This window comes from Mesoplodon mirus (genome assembly GCF_964341445.2).
Source record: "Mesoplodon mirus genome assembly, chromosome: 19".
NCBI lineage: Eukaryota > Metazoa > Chordata > Mammalia > Artiodactyla > Ziphiidae > Mesoplodon > Mesoplodon mirus.
Genome location: NC_138995.1, coordinates 48,885,636 through 48,912,758, shown reverse-complemented (window position 1 = coordinate 48,912,758; position 27,123 = coordinate 48,885,636). Strand labels below are relative to the sequence as shown.

Here is a 27,123-nt window from a genome sequence, read left to right as displayed (position 1 = left end):
AAAGGGCCCCCTTCCTGTGATGCTTTAGGGGCAGGAGGTGAGGGCGGAGAGCCTGGGGTGGGGGAATACCAGGCAGGTCTAAAAAGCTCACGTCACAGGGCAGGAGCCTCAAGCAGCTGGAGCAGTTCCAGTAGTTTGCTCTGTCAGCACCCAGGGACAGCAAAAGTGCCAAGGCTGCAGGGGTGGTACGTGGCTGGCTGCACTCATGGCTCTCCAGCTGCTCTCCCTCCTAGAACCCACTGGTCTGCTTACATAGGATCATCTGCCCTCTGGGCTACAGAGGAGCCACATTCTGAGCTGCCACTGTGGACACAGGCCACTGACCCTGGAAGGGTTAACCAGCCCACAGCTGGGAGGTTCTAGTCCTGGCTCCAGACCCATCAGGGGTGCCAAAAAGCAAAAAGAAACAAGAAACAAGAGCTAATAAATTGTGAGTCAAAATGAGGTAAAAACACAATTTAAACATTAAAATTTGCTTTAATTTATATAAACAAAAGGAAAGGGCTTCCCAGGTGGCACAGTGGTTAAGAATCCGCCCTGGTCCAGGAAGATCCCAGATGCTGCAGAGCAACTAAGCCCATGGGCCACAACTACTGAGCCTGTGCTCTAGAGCCCGTGCTCCGCAGCAAGAGAAGCCACCGCAATGAGAAGCCCACGCACTGCAATGAAGAGTAGCCCCCGCTCTCCGCAACTAGAGAAAGCCCACGTGCAGCAACAAAGACCTAACGCAGCCAAAAATGAAAAAAAACAAACAAAAAAACACAAAAGGAAATGCACTACTTAAATAATAATTCATCTGGGTCCTCCTGGATAATACAAAATTCTTCCACGGGAGTCTGATGATTTTGAGGCCAGCAACTCTTCTCACATGTGTATATTAGAATGGTTCCGAATTCCACAGAAAGACCTGAAAAGTACAACATATTCAGGATTCCAGCAAAGAGAAAACTTATGAGATACACTCAGTATTAACAGTTTGCCCTGTTTGGGGAAAGCATCTTAGGAGCTTGTGTAGAAATCAGCGATTTTTAGAACATGGCTGCTGTCATCTGACGATGCTGGCCTTCAGCTGCAACATTTCCAGCCTCCAGCCAACCCTGCTCACTTCAGACTGGTCCCCACAATCTGAATTGGTTCTGGCAAGTCCATCCTGTTATTAAAGGCAGTGGTTTTTGTATACTGACAGACTCCCTTGGTTTGTCTCACATCTGAAGTCAAGGGAGATTCTGTCAGCAACCAAAGACCTCTGTTCAGTCCTGAATGGCAGGTTTTTCTTCCAATTCCAGGGCTTCTTCCTGTACTTGGTGCTCCTAAGTGTATAGTCATACCACCCCTTCGACTGTCTAGTTGGTGAATATATTGTGCAGTGTTAAATACATCGCACCCTCAAAGCTGTTTGCCCATTCTGTCTTTATTTCAAAAATCTGAACAAATGGCTAGCATATACTTGAACTCTTGGTGAAATTTAAATGTTAATAAAATAGTATACCCATCAAAAAAAAAAATTCAAAGTTTGCTTAGTGGATAGAGCCCAGACTCTGGAACAAGATTGCTTGACTTTAGAGTTTAGAGCTTGAGTTCTACCACCCTGAGCAAGTGATTTCACCTCTATGTTATAATGACTATATTTATCATGATGATAAGATTGCTGTAAGGAGGAGTAAATAAGCCAATACATGTAAGATACTTAGAACAGAGCCGGGCACATCTTAAGTCTTAACTGTTAAACAAAAAGGTTAAGCAATTAGAAGATAATACAAAGGAAGGAAAAAGATGGCTCAATATCAGGATAATTGGCGTTGCCACAGGGAGTGATTCTACCTTACACACTGAAAAAATAATTACTTAAAGCAAAAACAGTGCTCACTAGTTTTCAGTCACAATACAGTTGCAGTATTCTTACAAAAAGTGACTGCTGATTGCAAAAAACCCACAGATTTATCAGTAAAATATACTATTTTTTTAAAAAATGTTTATTTATTTATTTGGCTGCATCAGGTCTTAGTTGCGGCATGTGAGATCTTTAGTTGTGGCATGCGAACTCTTAGATGTGGCATGTGGGATCTATTTCCCTGACCAGGGACCGAACCCAGGCCCCCTGCATTGGGAGCACAGAGTCCCAGCCACTGGACCACCAGGGAAGTCTCAGTAAAATATACTTTGAAAATAAACAAAAAGTCTCAATTAGTCTTCATTACAAATGTCTAGACTATCTGACATTGAAGATCATTTTAAAATATGTTACACTGGGGCTTCCCTGGTGGCGCAGTGGTTGAGAGTCTGCCTGCCAACACAGGGGATACGGGTTCATGCCCCAGTCTGGGAAGATCCCACATGCCGCGGAGCGGCTGGGCCCGTGAGCCATGGCCGCTGAGCCTGTGCTCCGCAATGGGAGAGGCCACAACAGTGAGAGGCCCGCGTACCACAAAAACAAACAAACAAACAAAAAAATATGTCACACTGACAGAACACTACCTCCAAGAAAGGATACAGGCAAAAAGTAGAAAATAAATCCTAAGAATTTATAGAAGTTTATTGATGGATGGAGCCACGAAGAATGGCATCAAGAGAACATGAGCAACAAGAACTCCTGTTGAAATCAGAATAGGAAAACAGGAGTCAAAAGGAGGAGTTGGGCAACTGGTTTGCAGCAGCAAAAGAAAAATACCTTTTAAAAATGTAGACAGCAATAATGGAAAGAAAATCAAAGACAGTACAAAGAAAGGTCAAAATAGAGCTGATTTTGAAAAATTAATGTGAATTTGAGATAATTCCCAACTAGAATGAGCAACAGGCAGTTTTCAGAGGGCACTGAAGGCTGAAACTCAGTACTAGTAACCACCAGGAGAGGAAAGAAGGAGGTGTAAGGAATTAGATAGAATAAAATACCAAGTAGCTGAGTATTATACATGAGCCCAGAGACCTGCCACATTTGGGGGATGAGGGAGGGGGAGGAGAAAGACACAGTATATGGAGATCAAAACAGTCCCATTACACATCCAATGAAAAACATCAGAAACCACAAGAAACAGAAAAGACAGGTGAAACTTAATTACAGGTAGAAAAAGAGGCTTGAGAGAATCTCAATGAATGTAGAAGGAAAGGGAAAAGCATGCATTTGAGAGGAGAAAGCTGACCAAAGCAACTGGTGTTGCTTCCATAGAAAAGCTACAAGTTCAATAGAAAAGATACTCAGAAATAAAAAGGAAGAAAAACTAAATATATGGGTCGGAAGACCTATCCTGTCCCACAATAAAAGGATTACAGAACAATGGGACGGCAAGACATATGTTGGTTCAGTGCCCGGACTTCATAAATGAAGAAAATTCTACGGGCATCCTAGCATAAAGTTAGTTACAAAGGTGGCAGTGGTGGGAGGGGTGGAATCAGTCCACCCTCAGACTTCTACAAAGCAACATTCAATGCCAAAACATACTTCGCGGTGAGACGCAGCCATGGGAGATGACAGGAGGTACCAGATAAAAGGACTGGCGGGGCTCTCACTGTTGACAGCATGGGCAATTACAAAGTTTTGAAGAAAGAAAGTGGGGCTTAAGAACTTTATACATAAGTTGTCCTTCAAATATAAAGGCAGACCAGCACACACATTCTAAAGTAAGAACAACACCTACGAGCCCTCTTTGAGGTTATTACTTGATAGATTCCAGCTAGGAGAGAACAGTCAAAATAAAGAATTCATAGGCTAAACAGCTGTGAGAATTATGGCTATAGAATACAGACTTATAAACCTTGATAAAGCAAAAATGATACTAAAATATTTGGAGATGGAGTAGGGTATACATTTCCTTATCTATTATAGTAAAGGAGCCAAATGCGTACTATTCAAAATTGAAATACGGAATGAATATAATTCTCTTAATTTCAGAGGATCTTTTTAGAAACTAGGGCCTCTTGAATAAAGAACCCATTACCTAGGAACTTCCCTGGTGGCGCAGTGGTTAAGAATCTTCCTGCCAATGCAGGGGACACGGGTTCAAGCCCTGCTCTGGGAAGATCCCACAGGCCACGGAGCAACTAAGCCCGTGCACCACAACTACTGAGCCTACGCTCTGGAGCCCGCGAGCCACAACTACTGAAGCCCACGTGCCTAGAGCCCGTGCTCCGCAACAAGAGAAGCCACCGCAACAAGAAGCCCGGGCACCACAACGAAGAGTAGCCCCCGCTCGCCACAACTAGAGAAAGCCTGCACGCAGCAACGAAGACCCAACGCAGCCATTAAATAAATAAATAAATAATAAATTAATTAAAACGAAGTACATGGTAAGGATTTCCTGGATATGACAGCAAAACACAGGCAACAAAAGTAAAAACAGACAAATTGGACTATATCAAAATTAAAAACTTATGTGCATCACAGGACAATCAGTGGAATAGGAGAAAATATTTGCAAATCATATCTGATAAGGAGTTAGCATCTAGAATATATAAGCAGCTCCTACAACTCAACAAAAATAAATAAATAAGCCAATTAAAAAATGGACAAAGGACTTGCACAGGCATTTACATAAAGTGATATGAAAATGACTAATAAGTCATTAACACGAAAAGATGCTCAACATCATTAATCATTAGGGAAATGCAAATCAAAACCATCACGTAGCACCTCACACCCATTAGGATGGCTACTATGAAAAACACAGAAAATACGTGTTGGTGAGGACATGGAAGAATTGGAACTCTTGTGCACGGTTGACTGGGAATATAAAATGGTGCAGCCACTATGGAAAACAGTATGGTGGTTCTTCGAAAAAATAAAATAAAATAGAATTACCATATGATCCAGCAATTCCACTTCTGGGTATATAACCAAAAGAAGTGAAAGCAGGATCTCAAAGAGATATTTGTATACCCATGTTTATTGCAGCATTATTCATAATAGCCAAGAGGTAGAAGCAAGTGTACATCAATGAACGAACAGATAAACAAAATCGGTATATACATATGATAGAATATTTATTCAGCCTTAAGAAGGAAGGAAATTCTGACACATGCTACCATGGATGAACCTTAAGGACATTATGCTAAGTGAAGTAAGGCAATAACAAAAGGGCAAATACTATAATTCTACTTATATGAAGTACCTACAGTAGTCAAATTCATAGAAATAGAAAGTAGAATGGTGGTTACCAGGGGTTGTGGGGAGTTATTTGATGGGTACAGAGCTTCAGATTTGAAAGATGAAAAAGTTATGGAGATCCGTGTCACAACAATGTAAGTAAACTTAACATTGCACGGAGTAATGATTTAAATATTTTACAAAGCCATCTCCTAGAAAAACAACTAGGAGATAGACTTTTTGACTTAGAATTTTAAAAAGAAAAGAAAAAAAAGAACAATAAAGACTGAGAGAAACCCATACATTTTTGAACTGTGAAAACCTAACACAAAAGTAGTTTAAAAAAAAAAAAAGAGGAGGATGTGTAACAAACAAGGAAGAGGTAGAATAAATACCTCAGCAAGAAAAATATGAAGATCTCAAAAAGTTAAGGGCTCACAGGATTGGTGTCAATAACATTAATTTGTAGAAATACTGGTTAAAAAAACATATGCAACTACATATTATCAATACATAAAAGGGCAAAATAAAACTAACGTTTTTTCCTAAGGAATGAATGTTCATTATTTAAGTTGGCTTAATTACCTCATTGGGACTTCCCTCGTGGTCCAGTGGTTAAGAAACCACCTTCCAATGCAGGGGATGCCAGTTCGATCCCCGGTCGGGGAACTAAGATCCCACATGCTGCAGGGCAACTAAGCCCATGCACCATAACTTCTGAGCCCACGTGCCACAAGAGAGAAGCCCATGCACCGCAACAAAGATCCCGAGTGCGGCAACTAACACTCGATGCAGCCAAAAAATAAATATTTTTTAAAAATTGTTTTTCTCCATTAAACCTAATTGTTATAATTATCACTTTGCTGTCATAATTGTTGTCCCTGCCATCCTTATAAGGATCACCAAAGGCATTATGAGTTTGTGCAGCTGCTTACACAGTGTTTTTCTTAATTAAAATATGATTCACATGCCATAAAATTTACCATTTTAAAGCTACAGTTCATTGGTTTTTAGCATATTCACATAGTTATACAAACATCTCCACTATCAGATTCCAGAACATTTTCATCACCCCAAAAAGACACCCCAGGCCCATACCCGTTAGCAGTCATTCCCCATTCTCTCCTGCCTCCAGGTACAAGCAACCACTAATCTTCTGTTTCAATGGATTTGCCTATCATGGACATTTCATATAAATGGAATCATATAATTTGTAGTCTTTTGTGTCTGGCTTCTTTCACTTAGCGTAATGTTTTCAAGGCACAACTATTTGTAGCACGTTTATCATGTAGTACCTTTCTTTTCATGGCAGAATAATACTCACTGGAGATACCACATTTTGTTTGTACACTGATTTGTTGATGAACATTTCAGTTACTTCCACTTTTTGGGTATTCTGAATAATGCTGATACGAGCATTTGTGTACAGGCTTTTGGTGTACGTATGTTTTCAATTCTTTTGGGTGGAATTGCTAGGTTATGACATTTTTAACAATAATATTTGCAAAACTTTTCCAAAATTTTGTACCAGATGCTGCAAAAGATGCTGGGATATCAACAACCTCCTATGTGGCTGATGGCAACAGAAACTGGTAGATACCTACCATGCAACAATTTGCTAACATGACTTAAATAATACTTGTATACACAGCTATTAAAAAGAACTCAAAGGGACTTCCCTGATGGCACAGTGGTTAAGAATCTGCCTGCCAATGCAGGGTTCATGGGTTCAAGCCCTACTCTGGGAAGATCCCACATGCCACGGAGCAACTAAGCCCATGCGCCACAACTACTGAGCCTGCGCTATACAGCCCATGAGCCATAACTTCTGAGCACACATGCCACAGCTACCGAGGCCTGTGCGCCTAGAGCCCATGCTCCACAACAAAAGAAGCCACCGCAATGAGAAGCCCGCACACCACAACGAAGAGTAGCCCCCACTCGCCACAACTAGAGAAAGTCCAAGCACAGCAACGAAGACCCAACGCGGCCAAAAATAAATAATTAAATAAATTTGTTAAAAAAAAAAAAAAAAAAGAACGCAAAAAAATAGGATTAGACAGGCACTTCTTCAACCTGATGAGAGCATTTACAAAAAACCTACAGTTAACAAAAAAAACCTACAGTTAAGCTACCTAACGATTAAAGACTGACTGCTTTACTCCTATGATCAGAAATACGACAAGGATGTCTGCTCTCATATTTACATTCAACACTGTACTGAGGTTCTAGTCAGTGCAGTAGACAAAAAAAAAAAAAAAAAAAAAAAAAAAAAAAAAAAAAGAAGAAAAGAAAAGAAAAAGAAATAAAAAGACAGCCAGCTAAGGAAAGGAAGAAGTAACTGTCTTCATCCCCAAACGACAAGATTGTCTATGTTCAAAACCTGATGTAATCAACAAAATAATCAATAGAACAGTTGCAGGGCACAAGATCAGTATACAAAAATCAATTGTGGGGCTTCCCTGGTGGCGCAGTGGTTGAGAGCCCGCCTGCCGATGCAGGGGACGTGGGTTCGTGCCCCAGTCCGGGAGGATCCCACATGCCGTGGAGCGGCTGGGCCTATGAGCCATGGCCGCTGAGCCGCTGAGCCTGCACGTCCGGAGGCTATGCTCCGCAACGGGAGAGGCCACAGCGGTGAGAGCCCGCGTACCACAAAAGAAAAAAAAAAATCAATTGTGGAAATAATGTCAAGGAACATGGCAGAGTAGGAAGCTCTAGGAATCTGATCTTCCACTAAAGCAGCTACTGAGCTGGAAGAACTATCTGAAACTATCTATTTTGGAACTCTGGAGTCTAGTGAAACACTTCATCATCTAGTAAGAGCTCAATTAAGACACTAGTAGATGTTCCTTCTTTCATTTAGCAACTAGCTCCAACACCACATCCGAGAAGCTCAACAAACTTCAAGCAGCAAAAACTCAAGAGATCCACACCAGACACAGGGTAGTCAAATGTTAAACTGACAAACTGTTAAAACTCAAAGACAAAAGGGTAACTTTGAAAGCAGCAAGACAGAAGTAACTAGTTGCATACAAGATAGCCTCAATAAGATTTAACAGTTGATTTCTCAGAAACCATGAAAGCCAGGAGGCAATAGGATGACACATTTCGTCCTGAAAGACTGTAAATAAAGAATTATGTATCTGTCAAAACTATCTTCCAAAATTGAAGGAGAATTAAGATATTACCAGATTTTCTTTTCTTTTTTTTTTTTTTTTAAGCTGAGGGAGTTCATAACAGTAGATTTGCCCTGTAAGAAATGCTAAGATAAGATAAGAATCCGCCTGCCAATGCAGGGGACACAGGTTCAAGCCCTGGTCCGGGAAGATCCCACGCCCACGAACCACAATGAAGAGCAGCCCCCACTCACCGCAACTAGAGAAAGCCCGTGCACAGCAACGAAGACCCAACACAGCCAAAGAGAAATAAAATAAATAAATTTATAAAGAAAAGCCAAGGACTAGAGGATATAACTAGTAAATGTTACAAAACATTTAAAGAAGAATAAACACCAGTCCTTCTTTAAGTCTCCCAAAAAATTGAATAGAAGGGACTACTTACTCATTCTCTGAGGCTAGTATCATCCTAATACCAAAGCCAGACAGAGATATTAAAAGAAAACTACAAACCAATATCCCTTATACGGATGCAAAAATCCTCAGCAAAATACTAGCAAACCAAATCCAGGAGCTTATAAAAAGGTTTATATGCTATGATACGATGGGACTTATCCCAAGAATGGAAAGATGTTTAAACATACCAAAATCAATATAATATACCACATGAACAGAATCCACAGAATTACCATGATCATCTCAATTGATGCAGAAAAAAAGCATTTGACAAAATTCAGTACTCTGTAGTGATAAAAATCACTCAATAAACTAGGAATAGAAGGTAAATTCCTCAATCTGAAAAAGGCCATACATATGAAAAACTCACAGCTAACTTAATACTCAATGGTGAAAAACAAAAAGCTATTCCCCTAAGACCAGGAACAAGTAAAAGATGCCTACTTTTGTAACTTCTATTCGATACAGAAGTTCTATATAGAGCGATTGGACAAGAAAAATAAAAGGCATACAAATCAGAAAGAAGGAAGTAAAATTATCTCTATTGGGGACTTCCCAGGTGGTCCAGTGGGTAAGACTCCGTGCTCCTAATGCAGGAGGCCTGGGTTCGATCCCTGGTCGGGGAACTAGATCCCACATGCATGCCACAACTAAGAGTTCACATGCCACAACTAAGAAGCCCGCATGCTGCAACTAAGAAGCCCGCATGCCGCAACTAAAAATCCCGCATGTCACAACAAAGATCCTGTGTGCTGCAACTAAGACCCAGCACAGCCAAAATAAATAAATATTTTAAAAATAAAAAAATAAAATTATTTCTCTTGCAGATGATCTGATCTCTTTTTTCCAAGAATGCTTGTTTTTTTTAATTTATTTCTTTTTAATTTATTTAATTAATTTATTTTTTATTTTTGGCTGCACTGGGTCTTTGTTGCTGTGTGTGGGCTTTCTCTAGTTGCAGTGAGCAGGGGCTACTTGTTTTTCTTTCTTTTTTTAAAATTTAATTTTTAATTTTTTTGGCTGCATTGGGTCTTCATCACTGCACGTGGGCTTTCTCTAGTTGCGGCAAGCAGGGGCTACTCTTCATTGCAGTGCGCGGTCTTCTCATTGCAGTGGCTTCTCTTGTTGCAGAGCACGGGCTCTAGGCACACGGGCTTCAGTAGCTGAAGCACGCAGGCTTCAGTAGTTGTGGCACACGGACTCTAGAGTGCAGGCTCAGTAGTTGTGGCACGCGGGCTCAGTAGTTGTGGCTCACGGGCTCCAGAGCGCAGGCTCAGTAGTTGTGGTGCATGGGCTTAGTTACTCCGCAGCATGTGGGATCTTCCCAGACCACGGATTGAACCTGTGTCCTCTGTGTTGACAGGCGGATTCTTAACCACTGCACCACCAGGGAAATCTGACAGGGGGCTACTCTTCATTGCAGTGCATGGGCTTCTCATTGAGGTGGCTTTTCTTGTTGCAGAGCACGGGCTCTGGGCACACAGGCTTCAGTAGTTGCAGCATGTGGGCCCTACAGTGCGCGGGCTTCAGCAGTTGTGGCACATGGGCTTCAGTAGTTGTGTCACGCAGGCTCTAGCGTGCAGGCTCAGTAGTTGTGGCACACAGGCTTAGTTACTCCACAGCATGTGGGATCTTCCAGGACCAGGGCTCGAACCCGTGTCCCCTGCATTGGCAGGTGGATTCTTAACCACTGCGCCACCAGGGAAATCCCAAGAATGCTTGTTTTTATTTTGTCTTTGTCTCCATGCTTACATTTCCACACTAACAGATCAAAATCAAATTATCTGCAACTCAAATATTCATATTAGAATAATGATAACAGAATTTCTGACCACAAAGATTCAGTGTTTCATCTTGATTTTTCTAATCAGAATTGTTTAAAAAATACCTAGAACTCACCAGTTCCTAGGATAATTACCAGAAAGTGACAAAATTTTTTTTTTTTGGCTGCACCCCACAGCATGCAGAACTTCCCCAATGAGGGATCAAACCCTTGCCCTTAAGCAGGGAGTCTTAACCACTGGACCACCAGGGACGCCCCCGAAACTGACAAATTTAAAGAAACAAAAATAGTAGACAATCCTGCAAGTGATTTTAGTTGTTGCTATATTTTGTCCCAGGAACAAGTCACCTCTTAGAAAAACTACTCCAAGATCAAAGCCTGAAATGATTTTCAGTGTAGTAAAAACTACATGTTATTATAATGTCCATACACCTAATGATGTAGGTAAAGATAAAAAGTGATCTCTTCTTATGTGTTTAAAGCGATTCAAAAGAAATATATAAAGGTCCTAAGAAATCAGGTTAGATCTGAAATACAGTAGGGAATACAAAAAGCAAACAATTTTCCTTGTTTCTGATTGAAAAAGAGAAGTAGGCCATGGTAAACAAATATGTCACATGACAAGGTCTGTTCATGTTAAGAACACTTCCATAACCACAGAAGAAAAGTTTACCGATTGTTGAAATAAAAGAGAAAATGGATATGTGCCTTGGTCAACTAATCATCTTAAGGGACAGAATTTCTGCTTCTAAAATTAAACCACGCTAACCTTTTAAAATATTGTACAATGAATAAACATGTTTTGTGAATTCGATGAGTAGATGGAATATTTTCATGTCTGTTCTAAAAGTACTTTAGATACACCTAAGAATACTCAATGGTCATAAAGATCAAATGTAATCAGCCACCGTCCCATGTAAAATCATTACATTTAGCAAATACTAATATGTGTGTGTGTATATATATAAAATATATATTAGTAAATAGAGATGATCTGATCTTATATGTAGAAAATCCTAAAGAACCCACACCAAAAAATTTGGTTTTGAACACTTGTCTCTGTTGTTTTTATATTATCCTTTAAGATCTCTGCTCTAGCCTTTATTCCTTCCTTTCTTCCGTGAGCTTTGGTTGGTTGGTCTTCTTTCTCTAGTTCCTTAAACAGTAAACAGTTAGGTCATTGATTTGAGATTTTTCTTTGTTTTCAATGTATGTGTTTACAGCTCTAAAAATGACCTAGCAATGCCATTCCTAGGATATACCCAAAAGAACTAAAAACAGGGAGTCAAACAGATATTTGTATACCAATGTTCACAGCAGCATTACTCATAATAGCTAAAGGATGGGAACCCATCAAGTTAAAGAATGAAAAAAATTTGTATATACATACAATGAACTATAAAAAGGAAGGTAATTTTGATACATGCTACAACATGGACAAACCCTGAAAACATTATGCTAAGTGAAATAAGCCAGACACAAAAGGACAAATGTTGTATGATTCCACTTATATGAGGTATCTGGAATAGGTAAATTCACAGACAGAAAGAGATAGAATAGAGGTTACCAGCGACTAGGGGAAGAGAAAATGGGGGCATTAATTCCTTTCTGGGAGTGGGGGAGTAGTTAATTCTTAATGGGTACAGATTTTCTGTTTGGGATAACAAAGAAGTTTTGGAAACAGATAGTGGTGATGTTTACATAACATTGTGAATATACTTAATGCCACTAAACTATACACTTAAAGAAATGGCTAAAATGGTAAATTTTTATTTTTAACATCTCTATTGGAGTATAATCACTTTACAATGGTGTGTTAGTTTCTGCTTTATAACAAACTGAATCAGCTATACATATACATATATCCCCATATCTCTTCCCTCTTGCGTCTCCCTCCCTCCCACTTTCCCTATCCCACCCCTCTAGGTGGTCACAAAGCACCGAGCTGATCTCCCTGTGCTATGCGGCTGCTTCCCACTAGCTATGGATTTTACATTTGGTAGTGTATATATGTCCATGCCACTCTTTCACTTTGTCCCAGCTTACCCTTCCCCCTCCCCATATCCTCAAGTCCATTTTCCAGTAGGTCTGTGTCTTTATTGCCATCTTGCCCCTAGGTTCTTCATGACCATGAAATGGTAAATTTTAAGTATGTATATTTTACAACACATCTTTTAAAAAATCGATTATATTTAAATATACTAGCAGCAGACATCAGAAACTGAAATTTTTTAAATGCCATTTACAATAGCATAAAAAAGCATTTAAGACAAAACTGAAAAAAGATGTGCAAGACTATACATTGAAAAGTATAAGACCCTGCTGCAAGAAATTAAAGAGAACCTAAATAAATGGAAAGACATACTATGTACATGAGTTGGAAGACTCAACATTAAGATATCAATTCTCCCCACAATGATCCAGAGAATCAATGCAATCCCAATCAAAACCCCAGAATGCCTTTTACTTTTTAAAGAAATTGACAAGCTGATTCTTAAAAACACAGAAATGCAAAGGACTTGGAAGAGTCAAAATATCTTTGAAAAGGAAGAATAAAGCTGCAAGATTGACACTACCAGATGACAAATCCTACAAAGCTACAGTAGTCCAGACAGTGTGGTAGCAGTGTCAAAACAGAAAAACAGATGAACGGAACAGAATGCAGAATAGAGAGGACACAAACACATTAACACATGTATGGACAACCAATCTTCAACAAAGGTAAAAGATAATTCAGCAGGGAAAGAATATCCTTATCAATAAACGGTGCTGAAACAACTGGATGTTCACATGGAAAAGAACGAAGTGGATCCATACCTCACACCATATGTACAAGTTAACTCAAAATGGACATAAATCTAAATGTAAAACAGAAAACTAGGGAAAAACTAGTGTCCTTGGGCTAGGCAATTACTTCTTAGACAAGACATTAAAAACATGATCCATACAAGAAAAAATTAATCAACTGTCCTTCAAAATTAAAAACTGTTTTTTGAAAGGACACTGCTTAGAGAATAAAAAGACAAGTCAGTTTATTCTGACTGGGGGCAGAAAAAGGAATTGTTTTCAAGTGGAGAAACCTGAAACACCAGGTGATCAAGGCTAACATCAACAGCCAATGTATAAAGATGCACCCTTGATATCATGTGTGACATGAAGAAAATGGCACTTTACCCCTGTGATTTTCCTCTCAATAACCCATAATCTCATTCTGATTATAAGAAAAAAAATCAGACAAATTCCAATATAGGGGCATCTTACAAAGTAAATGACCAGTACTCCCCAAAATTGTCAAGGTCTTCAAAAATGAGGAAGTCTAAAAATCCATCACAGGCAAGAGACACAACAACTAAATGCACTGTGGTATCCAGGACAGGCTCTTGGGTATCAGGTAAAAATTAAGGAAATCTAAATAAACTATGGATTTTAGTTAATAATGTATTAATACTGCTTCATTAATTGTAACAAAAGTACCATATTAATGTAAAATGTTAATAAAGGGGAAACTGGGTGTGAGGTATATGGGAACTCTATGTACTATTTCTTAATTTTTCTGTAAATTGAAAGCTTCTAAAGAATAAAGTCCATACCAAAAGAAACAGAAATAAAAAAAGGCAAGCCAGACTTGGAGAAAATATTTATGAATTATATACTAAAGGACTTGTATCCAGAATAGATACAAAACTCTCAAAATTCAATAATAAGAAGACAAACTATCCAATTTTTAAAAAGAGAAGATGATTAGAACAGATATTTCACCAAAGAAAACATATAGTGGTAAATAAACACATGAAAAGATGCTCAAAATCATTAGTTGTTAGAGAAATGCAAATTAAAACGACGTGACATCACTACACACCTGTGAGACTGGCTAAAATGAAAAAGACAGACCATATCAAGTGTTGCCAAGGATGTGCAACTCTCATGTATTGCTGGTTGGGATATAAGTGGCACAACCTCTTTGGAAAACAGTTTGGCAATGTCTTAAAAAGTTAAACACACACCTACCATATAATTCAACCATTTTGCTCCTAGATACTTACCGAAAAGCCTGTCCATATAAAGACTTGTACACAAATGTTGATAGTAACTTTATTTATAATAGCCCCAAATGGAAGCAACATGTTTCCTTAAAATAATTCTAATTTAGCTGTGGGGCAACTAAGCCCGCACGCCACAACTACTGAGCTCGCGCGCCTCAACAAGAGAGCCCACATGCCACAAACTACAGAGCCCACATGCTCTGGACCCCACGTTCCACAACTAGAGAGAGAAAACCCGCATGCCAAACTAGAGAGGAGCCCACACGCCTCAACGAAGATCCCGCGTGCCGCAACTAAGACCCGAAGCAGCCAAAAAAAAAATAAAGAAAATTTAAAAATAAAATAAATATTTAAAAAATAATAATAATTCTAATTTCCCAAATTTTTTGTAATATGCTTATATTTTATAAGGAAACAAAAATGAAACAATAGTCTTTCATTTTTAAAATAATTCCAAATTAGTGCTAGAAACCCACAAACTCAAATAAATACACGGCTTATTACCTAAATTAGCACTTCTGAGCATGCTGACCAGCGCTGGCATAAGCTGAAACTCAAATATCCTTCGGATTCCACAGTGACTGCAGGCTGGGAGCTCAGTGACTTCTGATGTAGGACAAGTCAAGAAAAGTGGTTCTCCACTCCAGGAATACCTAGAGCAAGGAAATAAAGAACCATAAATCAGGGCCACGTACAAGTCACATTCCAACATCTAAGACCACGCTTTGCAAATTTTGTTTCTTTCTTGGAGAGTACCCGGAGCAAAACCAGAGAGCAAAGAAAATCCAAAGGCCCAGAAAACTAGCTGCAAGGTTGTATATCATAGCAAGATATCTGAATTCTTATCAATGGTTACCAAGTCTAGATGAAGGCACTAAAGCTAATGTTGAACTGAATCTAACTAAAACTGCAACAAAGCCCAGACTCAGCTCAACTGCAGATTAAGAAGACTCAGCCCCCCACAGTAGTGGCCTTACAGAAGAAGGGGCATATACCCCTAAGGAATAAATATTAACTTCAGTATCTACTGTTCTTTAACATACCATTTCCAGTAAACAATTTTTTTAAGTTACTAGATATTCAAAGAAGCAGAAAAAATTGACCCATAAAGAAAGTGAATACCAGGAGATCAACAGCCAAAATGATGGAATTATCAGACAGACTTTATTTTTTTTATCGAAGTATAGTTGATTTACAAAGTTGTGTTTAACTGCTGCTGTACAGCATAGTGACTCAGTTATACATATATATATATATATATATATATATATTCTTTTTCATATTCTTTTCCATTACGGTTTATCACAGGATACGGAATATAGTTCCCTGTGCTATACGGTAAGACCTTAATCGAAAATACTTTTAAAACCACCACCAGGTTAGGTCTCTCACTTCAATCACTCTTGTACTTTAATATTTGCAGATTCAGTTCTTATTTCATTTTGGGGAAAATTTCCTATTTCATCTTTGAGTATTGTTTTTCATCCATTTGTTGAGTTCTCTATTTTGGACACCAATTATCCTTATAGTAGTTATATTTATCAACCTTCCATAGATATCACCTTCTCTCTAATTGCTTTGTATTTTTCTTCTGCATTCACTAGATTTTCACAACTCTTTTCACCACATCAATACTTCGATTTTCAGCCAAGTCTATTATTTCTAAATTTATTCAATATGTAATGTGTGGCTTGGTTTCTTTAGCAACTCAATTTCCCTTGGCATCTCATAGTTACTTCATTTTCTCAACTTTGAGCTCTTGGGTTTTGCTGAATGTATTTTCTTACAAAGTTCTTCTATATCTTGAAAACTCTGCTGGGAATTATGTGTTCTCAGATTATGTTTTCTTCCAGATATGGTTCTTGGCTCCTTTTTGTTTGTACTATTCATTTAATTTTACTGTCGATAATATGATTACAGGAGCAGCATGCCACTTTTCATCTAGCTCATGCCTGAAGGGGGCAACTCTGTTTAGACCACCTGTTTTCTCCAAAACGGTGTGTGGGCTTTCTTACTGATTTTCTGTCTATCTCATATCAGAGGTCTGCTCCTTTCCCCTTCTCCAAGCATATTTTTCATTTCTTCTACTTTTCTGTAGGTGAAGTGGGGTGGGGATATGGTTCTGTAAGACTAGATGCAATCTACTAGAACATCTGGGTTTCACTTTTACTTCTCAGATAGTGTAAAATGTCTTACATGTTGGGAGATCCCATTTTAATGGGGAAGAAATTGTCCTTGACCTCTTTATCATTACTGTAACTAGTCAACAACTTTTGCTTCTGAGAGGCAATTCTTAATTCCCTGCATCATCACCCTACCACACCCAGTTCTCTGGCCAACAGCGCTACAGCAGAAGATAGATTCTTTTCCTATTTGCTTCTTTCCAGATTCAAGATTATTACTGCAATTCTCAGGATTTTGTGGGCTAATCAGGGTATTTTGAAGAGGTGAAAGAAGAAGGTTGTATGGTTAGAACTCACACTAAACCATTCCAGAAATTTCTCTACCTTCCTCTGTGAAAAGTAAATTAATTACAAAAATAAATATTTAAATACATGTGAGGTACCCAGAACTGTATTAGACATCTAGTGATATTATATCCTGAGCTGCCACTCTGAATTTTATGGTATTAAATTCCTTTCCTTATTTCAATGCTGATGAAAGGAATTTTCTTTTTAATACTTGTTTTTTTTCTATTTTATTTTGGGCTGACTTTTACCTTTTATATTCATCGTATCAGGTATTAGGGGAGAAAGACCATTTGATTTTACTCTGTCCACTTTAACTGGACCCATTTTTCAAAGTTTTCCCTATGTCATTATTTTTATATACTATAACCTGCTGGGTATGTCATTTCCTCTGAGGCTTCTCTGACATTCTACTTATAATAGCTATGTTTTATTTTCCTCATTTATCACTTGTGGAAATCATACAACACGTCTATCTATCTATCTATCTATCTATTTATTTATTTATTTATTTTGTGGTACGCGGGCCTCTCACTGTTGTGGCCTCTCCCGTTGCGGAGCACAGGCTCCGGACGCGCAGGCCTATCGGCCAGGGCTCACGGGCCCAGCCGCTCCGCGGCATGTGGGATCTTCCCAGACCGGGGCACGAACCCGTGTCCCCTGCATCGGCAGGCGGACTCTCAACCACTGCGCCACCAGGGAAGCCCCGTCTATTTATTTTTAACCTCCCTCACTAGAAACCTAAAGCTATAAAAACACGGACTCTGTGTCATTTCCTGCTGTACCTGCAGCATCTAAATAGACTCAATAAATATTTGCTGGATGAATGAATATGTTCACTGAATCCTTCCAAACATGCTGTAAAGTAGGTATTAGGCCCATTTTACAGAAGAGAAAATAAAGGTAAAGTCATCTGCCCAAGGCCAAGTCTTCTAAGACCTAAACCAAGGTTCTTTCCAACCGTACCACATTTGAAAAGGTGCTGGCTCCACCAAATACCTACTATAGATGGGCACTATGTTTTGCATGAGAGTTATATACTCTCCTTACCGCCAAAGAATTTACAGAAATTAGGTGATTCAGTAGACCCTTGTCCTAAGATGATGAAGAATTCATAAATATGCCAGTGCTATTAAGAGATCCTAGGGAATTCCCTGGCAGTCCAGTGGTTAAGACTCTGCACTTTCACTGCCGAGGGCCCGGGTTCAATCCCTGGTTGGGGAATTAAGATCCCACAAGCCGGGCCTCCCTGGTGGCGCAGTGGTTGAGAGTCCGCCTGCCGATGCAGGGGATACGGGTTCGTGCCCCGGTCTGGGAGGATCCCATATGCCGCGGAGCGGCTGGGCCCGTGAGCCATGGCCGCTGGGCCTGCGCATCCGGAGCCTGTGCTCCGCAACGGGGGAGGCCACAACAGTGAGAGGCCCGCATACCGCAAAAAAAAAAAAAAAAAGAAAAGAAAAAGAAAAAAAGATCCCACAAGCCACGCAGCACGGCCAATTAAAAAAAAAAAAAAAAAAAAAAAAAAGAGATCCTAACAGATCTCTGCTTCCCCAAAACATAGCATAGTGGATTTCAAACAACAGCCAGTATTTACGTATATTTTACAGAGTATTTGCCTCATCACCTCATTTAATTCTCATAGGAATCCTATGAAATAGGTAGTTGTATCATCATCCTCACGTTAGAGATGAGGCACTGAGGATAAGAAAGGCTAAGTGACTCGCCCACAGACCCACAGGTAGAAATGGAAGACCTGGGCAATGAACTTCCAAGACCTATGATTCAATATCCTATGAGCACTTGTTACTTAACTACAAAGTATTATGTCTTCAATATATGAAACTTACAAAGTAGAACGCACAGGGGAAATAAAATCAAAATTATTATAACTAACAAAGATTTAGTTACAAAGATGGAAGTCAAACTGATAAGGACACACTCTGTAGTTCAAGAAAAATCAAAACCCCACACCCCAGATAACAGCCTCCTAAACCCCCATCTCAAGAATAGCATCAACACTCACCCAATTTCACAAGCCAGAAGCTCAAAACCACTTCTGTTGCCTTCTTTTACTCTCATATCCAAGGGTCACCAAGAACTGCCATTATAAAAATATCCCAAAGGAACTTCCTTGGTGGTCCAGTGGGTAAGACTCCGCACTCCCAATGCAGGGGGCCCGGGTTCCATCCCTAGTCAGGGAACTAAAGTCCCACATGCATGCTACAACTAAGAGTCTGCATGCCACAACTAAGAAGCCTGCAAGCTGCAACTAAGAGTCCACATGCTGCAACTAAGAAGCCTGCATGCTGCATCTAAGAGCCCACATGCTGCAACTTAACATGCTGCAACAAAGATCCCACGGGCCGTAACTCCCGCGGGCCGCAACTAAGACCCAGCACAGCCTAAATAAATAAATAAATAAATATTTTTTAAAGAAAGAAAAGAGAAAAATTATAAATATTCTATGACCCCAATTATTTTTTTTTAAATACACAAAACCTACTTACATGTGTGCATCCAAATGCATAAAAAATAAGTGAACTTAATAAACTAAAATCTCAGCTTCATGGTTTGAGGAATACTGTAGATTTTGGTTTTCTTGTTATACTTCCCTGTGTTTCCCAAACTAATATACATTACTTTTACAATCAAGAAAAACAATTAAAAAAAATGTGCCTTTACCTCAAAATCTGCTCCTGACAAGCAGCAATTCTCTTCATGAATTTGTAAAACATCTTATCTCCACTTTTAATTATGGTCTTCTCATATTTTTCATCACCATCACTAGAAAGACTAAAAAGAGAAGCAAAAAACACTTTTGCCTGTATATATCCAGAGTATTAAAGTATTTAGAAAAGTACACAATTTTTAAAAACTTTACCAAAGTAATATATGCACATAATGTAAATATCATATATTTACTACTTTATAATGAATATCAGTAACCCCCCGCCACCCTTCTCTCAAGCCCTGCTTCCTAGCCATTTTCAACTCTGGATAATTATTTGCAATTTAAAAAGTCATTATGTCCACTGACTCTCCCCATTTCTTCCTCCATTATGGATTATTTTCAAACACCAACACTTCTTCACACACTCCAACAGTATTCTGAAAAAGCTTACAAATGATACAGCTCTGGTAAAGAACCAGATCAACTCTCCAAATATCCTATTGTAATTCTATTATAATAGCAAAGTGATTATTCTTACTTCTTTAGAGGGTTTTGGTTTATAAAGCCTTTCAAGACCTATTCTCTCACTTAACTCCAAAAACCATGTGAAGAGATACACCACCCAGATATCAGTATCACTCCCATTTTACAGGGGAGAATTGAGGCTCTGGGAGGGTCTCTGAGGTCCTAGGCCAGTTCTTGAGCCACAGCCAAGAGTCAATAAACAAATGGCATTTTTCTAACTTACCTGTCTCTGTTATACATTTAAAAACAGAAAAGTTAAAGAGACAGTAAACACATCTTGCGTAAATACTTGGTATTCCTAACTTCTGTTTGTTCACTTTCCTGAGGGTCCCTATAAACAGAACAAAGTGTTTTCAAGCTAACTCCAGTGTGGCTGGTAAGATCCCCTTGTCTGTCTCCCTTTCTCATCTGAGAGGCGTGAAGCAGAAAGGTCCTACACACACAAGTGCTGCCTGAAAAAGTTTCCCCAGATATGAGGGTAAAACCAAAGGGTACCTACTGTGGCAGCTTCCTGATCAAATCACCTCTCACGCTCAGCAGTACACACTCTCACCTTTGGGAAAGCAACTGCTCCATATCAATTCCCTCTCTCTGTTGATACTCCCTCAGAAGGCTCTGAGCATGATCTAGACTGACAAAGTCCCTGTAGTCATCCTCATCAACAACACAGATGTAGTAGGGCAGGAACTGTGGCAGCACAGAAGGCAAGGCCATCCCTTCCCCAGGAGGCACAGGAGGAGCAGCACCCGGGACAGTATCCTGCAGGCGGAGGTCTTGGAGCTGGGCAGTCCAGTCTCTGTCTTTGGCACGGCTGGAATCATTTCCAAAATCTGAGATAACCTGTGGTGGAGGCGCCTCCTCCTTGTCGCTTCCCCAGTCATCTGCACCATCACACCAATCCTCAGCTGTGAGGCCATCTTCCTGTTTCTGGAAAAATATCCAGTGAATGTGGTTCAAGCACACTTGGGTGATCTCACCTACTCCCTTGGCTTCCTGAGCCACCCATCCCTTCACCTTCCTGAGGGAGCCTTAACACCAGCACCCCCCGCCCTCCACTCTGGCACACTCTGATTCAACTTCCTGGACCCCGTTTACTCAAAAGCATGTTGGAGGTGACAAATATTGTGTTTCCTTTTCAGGGGCACCATGGCAAATGCCGTATGGTGGTTTCTTCAACATCTCTTTCAGTTGTGCTTCATGTATTGCACATGGTAAGAAAGAACTACATTTCCCAGACTCCTAAGCACCTGGGGTCCTAGGTGTGATCAGGGGGTCTGTCTGTGTCTAGAGAGAGACACAAACTTGAGACAAAGTGAAGTGGAAGAAGGGGCCATGAAGCAAAAGGTAGCTGATCTGTAGATGGAGACAGCAAGGCTCTGGAGTCAACAGTTCTGACCAGGGCAGCTTCCATTCACCGGAACGCATCTCAGTTTCCTGACTGCAAGAGAGGTTAGCAGCTCCTCGACAGGCCAGTTCTGAGGTGTGGTTCTGGAGGTCACTCCTGGTGTCATCTCCTCCAGGCTATCCAAATAAGTTAGTAAAAACCTAATTTTAAGTCTGTCTCAGCTTTAAAAAGTCAAAGTGCTTTTCTATTATCTGCAATTGAACCCTGACAAATATAGGCAGACACCACCTTTTTATTCCCAGTATTGCTAGTACTGTGCTTGGCACACATTAAGAATTCAGTGTATATATAAAGCAGCCTTCACAGGCAAAGGGAAGCTGAATTTTGTTCTGCAGCTACCAACTTGCCTGATTTTTTAAATTTAATAAATTCGAGTTTTGTCGTATTAAATGTTTGTTATATACACATATACTTATCACAGTAAGTATATTTACTATAAACACACACATATATAATGATGTGTATATACACACCCATACTTTTTCCCCAAACAGAAAAATCAGTAAGCTATGTGCTTCCATGCCTTCAGTGCATAATTAAAACAACTAACAAGACGTTAAGGAAGTACCATTTTATGGTTCAAAAAAAAAGCAAATTGTGGTGTGATGAATTGGGAGATGGGGATTGACATGTATACACTGATGTGTATAAAATGGATGACTAATAAGAAAAAGTAATAAAAAATAAACATAAAAAAGCAAAAACCATTCCAAAGTACTTCAAAGAACATGGCTTAAAGTTTGTCTTAATCGAAATACCCTCAAATTACAGCAGATCATATGATAGTCACAAGCGCTTTACCTGAGCGTCCTGCGTCTCTTTCTCTCGCATTTGCAGGCACTGGGAGCGGAACACCTTCCAACTTCATAGAAAAGAAAAACTGCGGTGAAGGGTCCATCGCCGACTGCCAGCCGACTGACCAGTCCCCTCCGGGTGCGCCGGGTGCTGGCCCCCCACCCCCGCTCCCTCCCACTCGGTATAAAGTCCAGTGGGCAGATCCGGGACTTCCCCGCCTACCTGCGCGCCCTGCCGCTAGCGCACCCTGGACGGGGGCAAGCGAACACGTGCAGGAGCCGATGAAACGGGGAGCCTTCCAGCGGGCAGTACACCTGCACGACCAGGGCAAGCGGCTGCCTGCAAAGTTCACACACTGGCCTCGGCGCTGCCACGGCGGGCAGGGCGTCCTGAGGGCAAGGGAGGCACTCAGACCCTGACTCTTACCCGAGACCTCGCCCACTCCCTCACCCCGTAGCCCTCACCAGCACCCGCCGACCCCGGCTCCGGCGCCCCACCTCACCGGAACGCCGCCCAGCTTGCTCGCGGTCCAGGCGCCCAGCCCCCTGGGGCAGCCGTGCACTGCAGTATCTCGAAGCCCGAGCAGCACCGGCTTCCGAAGGGCCGCCATAACGACGAGACGCCCACCTGAACAGGCGAACTACGGCAGCCGAGAGGGTGCGCCTCTCTGTGCACGCGCACCGCCTACGCCTGAGAGACGGCCCCGCCCCCTTCAGACCGCTTCCGGGGTTACAGTTTGGAGCCCTGAGGTGAAAATCGCGGAGCGGCGAGGTTTTTTGGCTCGTGGTGCGCGCTGCTAAAGGAAGTTGGCACCCTATACTGTGAACTAGTCTTGCCAAAAAGTTTTATCTAAAATAAGTGGGGGGCTTCCCTGGTGGCGCAGTGGTTGAGAGTCCGCCTGCCGATGCAGGGGACAAGGGTTCGTGCCCCGGTCTGGGAAGATCCCACATGCCGCAGAGCGCTTGGGCCCGTGAGCCATGGCCGCTGAGCCTGCGCGTCCGGAGCCGGTGCTCCGCAACAGGAGAGGCCACAGCAGTGAGAGGCCCGCGTACCGCAAAAAAAATAAAAAAATAAAAAAAATAAAATAAGTGGGATATGGGACTTCTCTGGCGGTCCAACGGTTAGGGCTACGCGCGTCCACTGCAGGGGCGCGGATTGGATCCCGGTTGAGGGAACTAAGATCCCGCATGCCATTCGGTGCGTGAAAAATAAATAAATAAAAAAAATAAAATAAGTTGGATAACAGCACTGTCGTTAACAAGCCCCTCTCCCAAAAAAGAAAAAAACAAAGTCCTAAATTTTTATTTATTTTTTAAAATTATTTTTTAAATTTTTACTGGAGTATAGTTGACTTACAATGTTGTTAGTTTCAGGTGTACAGCAAAGTGAGTCAGTTATACATAGATCCACTCTTTTTTTTTTTTTAAGATACTTTTCCCATATAGGCCATTATTGAGTAGGGCTCCCTGTGCTGTACAGTAGGTTCTTATCAGTTATCTATTTTATATATAGCAGTGTGTATATGTCAATCCCAGTCTCCCAATTTATCCCTTCCCCCCCCCCGAAGAAAGCCCTAAATTCTTAGAGAAGACATATCGAAATGCCTATAGATGAAATGATATATCTGGGATTTGCTACATGATGGGCGGGACTGTAGATGAAATAAAATGGGCCCTGGGTTGATAATTGTTCAAATTTGGTGTCAGGCACAGGGTGGTCTCTTATGCTATTTGACTTTTATATGTTCGAAATTTTCGGTAATAAAGTTTTTTAAATGCCTGTGGCACACATAGGTGAATTTCAAAAACACCGTGCTAAGTGAAAGAAGCCAGACACAAAAGGCCACATTCTGGAAAAGGTGAACTTTTTGTAATCAAATGGAGGTTGCCAGGGTTTGGGTTTAGGGGTTTAGGGGGCAGAGGTTGACCACAAAAGGTGCCAGGAACTTGTTGGGGTGATGAAAATGCTGTATATCTCACTTGTGCTTGTTACATGACTGTATACATTTGTCAAAACTCAGAACTGTACACCAAAGGAAGATGAATTTTACTATATGTAAATTATACCTCAATAAACCGGACTTAAAAAAGCATGTTGCAGAAGCACTATTTCAGGCTTCATACCATGGTGTGTAAAAAAAGAAAAAAAAAAGAAAAAGAAAGTGACTTCCCCTGTGGTCCAGTGGGTAAGACTCTGTGCTTCCAGTGCAGGAGGCCCGGGTTCAATCCCTGGTGGGGGAACTAGATCCCACATGCATGCTGCAACTAAAGAGTTCGCATACCACAACTAAGAAGTCTGAATGCCGCAACTAAGAAGGCCACATGCCACAACGAAGATCCCACAGGCAGCAACTAAGACCTGGCACAGCCCAAATAAATAAATAAATAAATAAATAGTTTAAAAAAAAAAAAGAGGACACAGGTGCCTCCTGATGTTTGGCTCCAGCCCCAGCGAGGACCTGGAGGTGAAACCAGTTTACTTTTGGTTTACCACTGCCAATCTGATGGCTTTAAAGGTGCTGTGAAGTCCAATCTTGCTGTTCACTTCAGGTCTAGCCAAAGAGGCTGGATGACTTGGTAGATACTTGTTATTTTAGCTGATGTTTCCCAGGATACATTTCTAAATTCTTCCAAGAAGAAACAAACTTCAAAATTCTTCTTGGGGACTTCCCTGGCAGTCCAGTGGGTAAGATGCCACGTTTCCACTGTAGGGGGCACCGGTGTGATCCCTGGTTAGGGAACTAATAAAATCCCGTATGCCCCGTGGTGCAGCCAAAAATTAAAAAAAAACAAATCTTATTCTTGCTAACACAGCAAGATTTCCTCCAACAGTTACTGAGCTCTCTCCAACGTGTCATCTGTTTACATCCTAATATAACCTATTACAGCCTCTTGATCAAAGTGTGATTGCAGCATGAAGCCTTATTACTTAAGAGGAATGTTCAAGATGTTAACTGCTGCCCCATTCTGGAATTTCAGAAGCAATTTAACGACAAATTTGACACTGACATTATCGTGGAGTCCTTGGAACAACGTAAGGAGTGCTTGCATGTGTGAGACTTGAAGTGTCTAACTTAATTCATGATTTTGTAGGGTTTGGACCTCCTGACAAACTCACACAAATCATCAAATTGTGATACAGTTTGTATTTGAGGAAGTACGGAATGAAGATGTTGAAAGCTGCTTCAGTCTCACCTGAAGGGCTGCTTGTGATGGTTAATTTTACGTGTCAACTTGACCGGGCTATGGGATGCCCAGATAGCTGGTAAAACATTTTTTCTAGGATTATCTGTGAGGGTGCTTCAGAAGAGAATAGCATTTAAATCAGTAAACTGAGTAAAGATCTGCCCTCAACAATGTGGGTGGGCATCATCCAACCTGATGAGAGATTGAAGAGAAAAGGTGGAGAAAGGGTAAATTCTCTCTCTTCTTGAGCTGGGACATCCATCTTCTCCTGCCCTTGGACATCAGAGCTCCTGGCTCTCAAGCCTTTAGACTCTGGGCCTCCCACCAGTGGCCTCTTAGTTTTCAGGCCTTCAGACTCAAACTGAATTATAGCCCTGGCTTTCCTGAGTCTCCAGCTTGCAGACAGCATATCGTGGGATTTCTCAGCCTCCATAATGATGTGTGCCAGCTCCCATAATAAATCTCCTCATATATCTGTATAGAGATACACAGACATATCCTATTGGTTCTGTTCCTCTGCAGAACTCTAATATACTGCTCAGGACTTGCAACAACTGGCAGCCACAGGATAAGTGGAAGCTGTAAGTGATGACAGTGGCAGTGATGAGCAGAACAAGGGAGGGCCAAGGGACACATGGCCAACTGACATATGCCAGGTGCTCCCGCCTAAGGGAAGACATGAGACTTGGCAGCTGGCCAAGAGGAACTCAGTGGGCCCACTGCTAAAAGATCATTCATGTGAAGACAAGCTAGCCTGAGAGGGTCTGCCACCTAGAATTTTCCTCTCTACAGACTTGTGTGCTTGCTCTTTTGTAATAGAGGCAGTGCCTCTGATGGGAATATAGCTCACTTTTCATCAGCTGTATTAAGAAAGGAGGTGGGGGAATTCCCTGACAGTCCAGTGGTTAGGACTCCACGCTTCCACTACAGTGGGCACAGGTTTGATTCCTGGTCGGGGAACTGAGATCCCATATGCCGTGAGGCGCCCCCCCCCCAAAAAAAAATAAGAAAGGAGGTGGGTCAGCAGGGGCTTCAACAGAGCTTGACTGTTGAAGAGCATCTTTCTATCACCTCTGCAAAAGTGGGAGAGAAGTGGGCATTCACTTTTGGAATTAAAAAAAAACAATTTCCACTTCACCAACAGGAAGATGAGGAGTGCGGACAATTTCTATTATTTATTTTAAGTGGACATTTGCACCTGTATGGTCACTTTCTACACTCAGAGTATTCCTTTCTTTGAGCATTCATGGGTGCAGTTTGTCTTCTCTTTATAGGAATTAAAAATACAAGTCCTGACTTTTCCCTATTTTGAGGAAGGCATGTGTCCAAGCTAGAGGACAACTCAAATGCAGGCAGCCCAGAAGATGGGGTGAAGGCCGCCTGATGACAGGGTTGAGGGCAGCAGGGCTTTGTGAAAGGGGCAGCAGTTTCCCAGTCCAGATCATTCTGTGTCATGGCCTAAGGTGCAGGTCTGGAAAGCTCAGCCTCTAGTCTGCCCATCAATTCTGCCCATCAACTCTGCCTATCAACTCTTTAAATAAAATTTCTTTTCTGCTAAATTGGCCAGAAATATTTAGTATCTTGAATAGAAGTACCTTA

The 27,123-nt window shown here is 41.0% G+C and overlaps 1 protein-coding gene across 1 annotated transcript; it reads right to left on the bottom strand.

Annotated features, from left to right (window-relative positions):
- Positions 1–457: 457 nt before the first annotated feature.
- Positions 458–22,995, bottom strand: PDCD2L (programmed cell death 2 like). Its single transcript, XM_082605822.1, has 7 exons — positions 22,842–22,995; positions 22,562–22,728; positions 22,346–22,406; positions 20,693–21,066; positions 19,626–19,736; positions 14,980–15,128; positions 458–907 (listed from the first exon to the last, which is right to left on the bottom strand). The coding sequence occupies exons 1-7, from the start codon at positions 22,947–22,949 to the stop codon at positions 777–779; spliced, it is 1,101 nt and encodes a 366-aa protein (XP_082461948.1). The 5' UTR covers positions 22,950–22,995; the 3' UTR covers positions 458–776.
- Between the last annotated feature and the right edge of the window lie 4,128 nt (positions 22,996–27,123).

Bases quoted from the DNA above. Each gene is read 5' to 3' on its own strand.
- PDCD2L (XM_082605822.1), bottom strand. From the start codon at position 22,949: ATGGCGGCCCTTCGGAAGCCGGTGCTGCTCGGGCTTCGAGATACTGCA. The intron at 22,407-22,561 runs GTAGGCGGGGAA...TTTTCTATGAAG, and splicing joins GCTAGCGGCAGGGCGCGCAG to TTGGAAGGTGTTCCGCTCCC. The intron at 21,067-22,345 runs GTAAAGCGCTTG...ATATTTTTCCAG, and splicing joins AAGAGACGCAGGACGCTCAG to AAACAGGAAGATGGCCTCAC.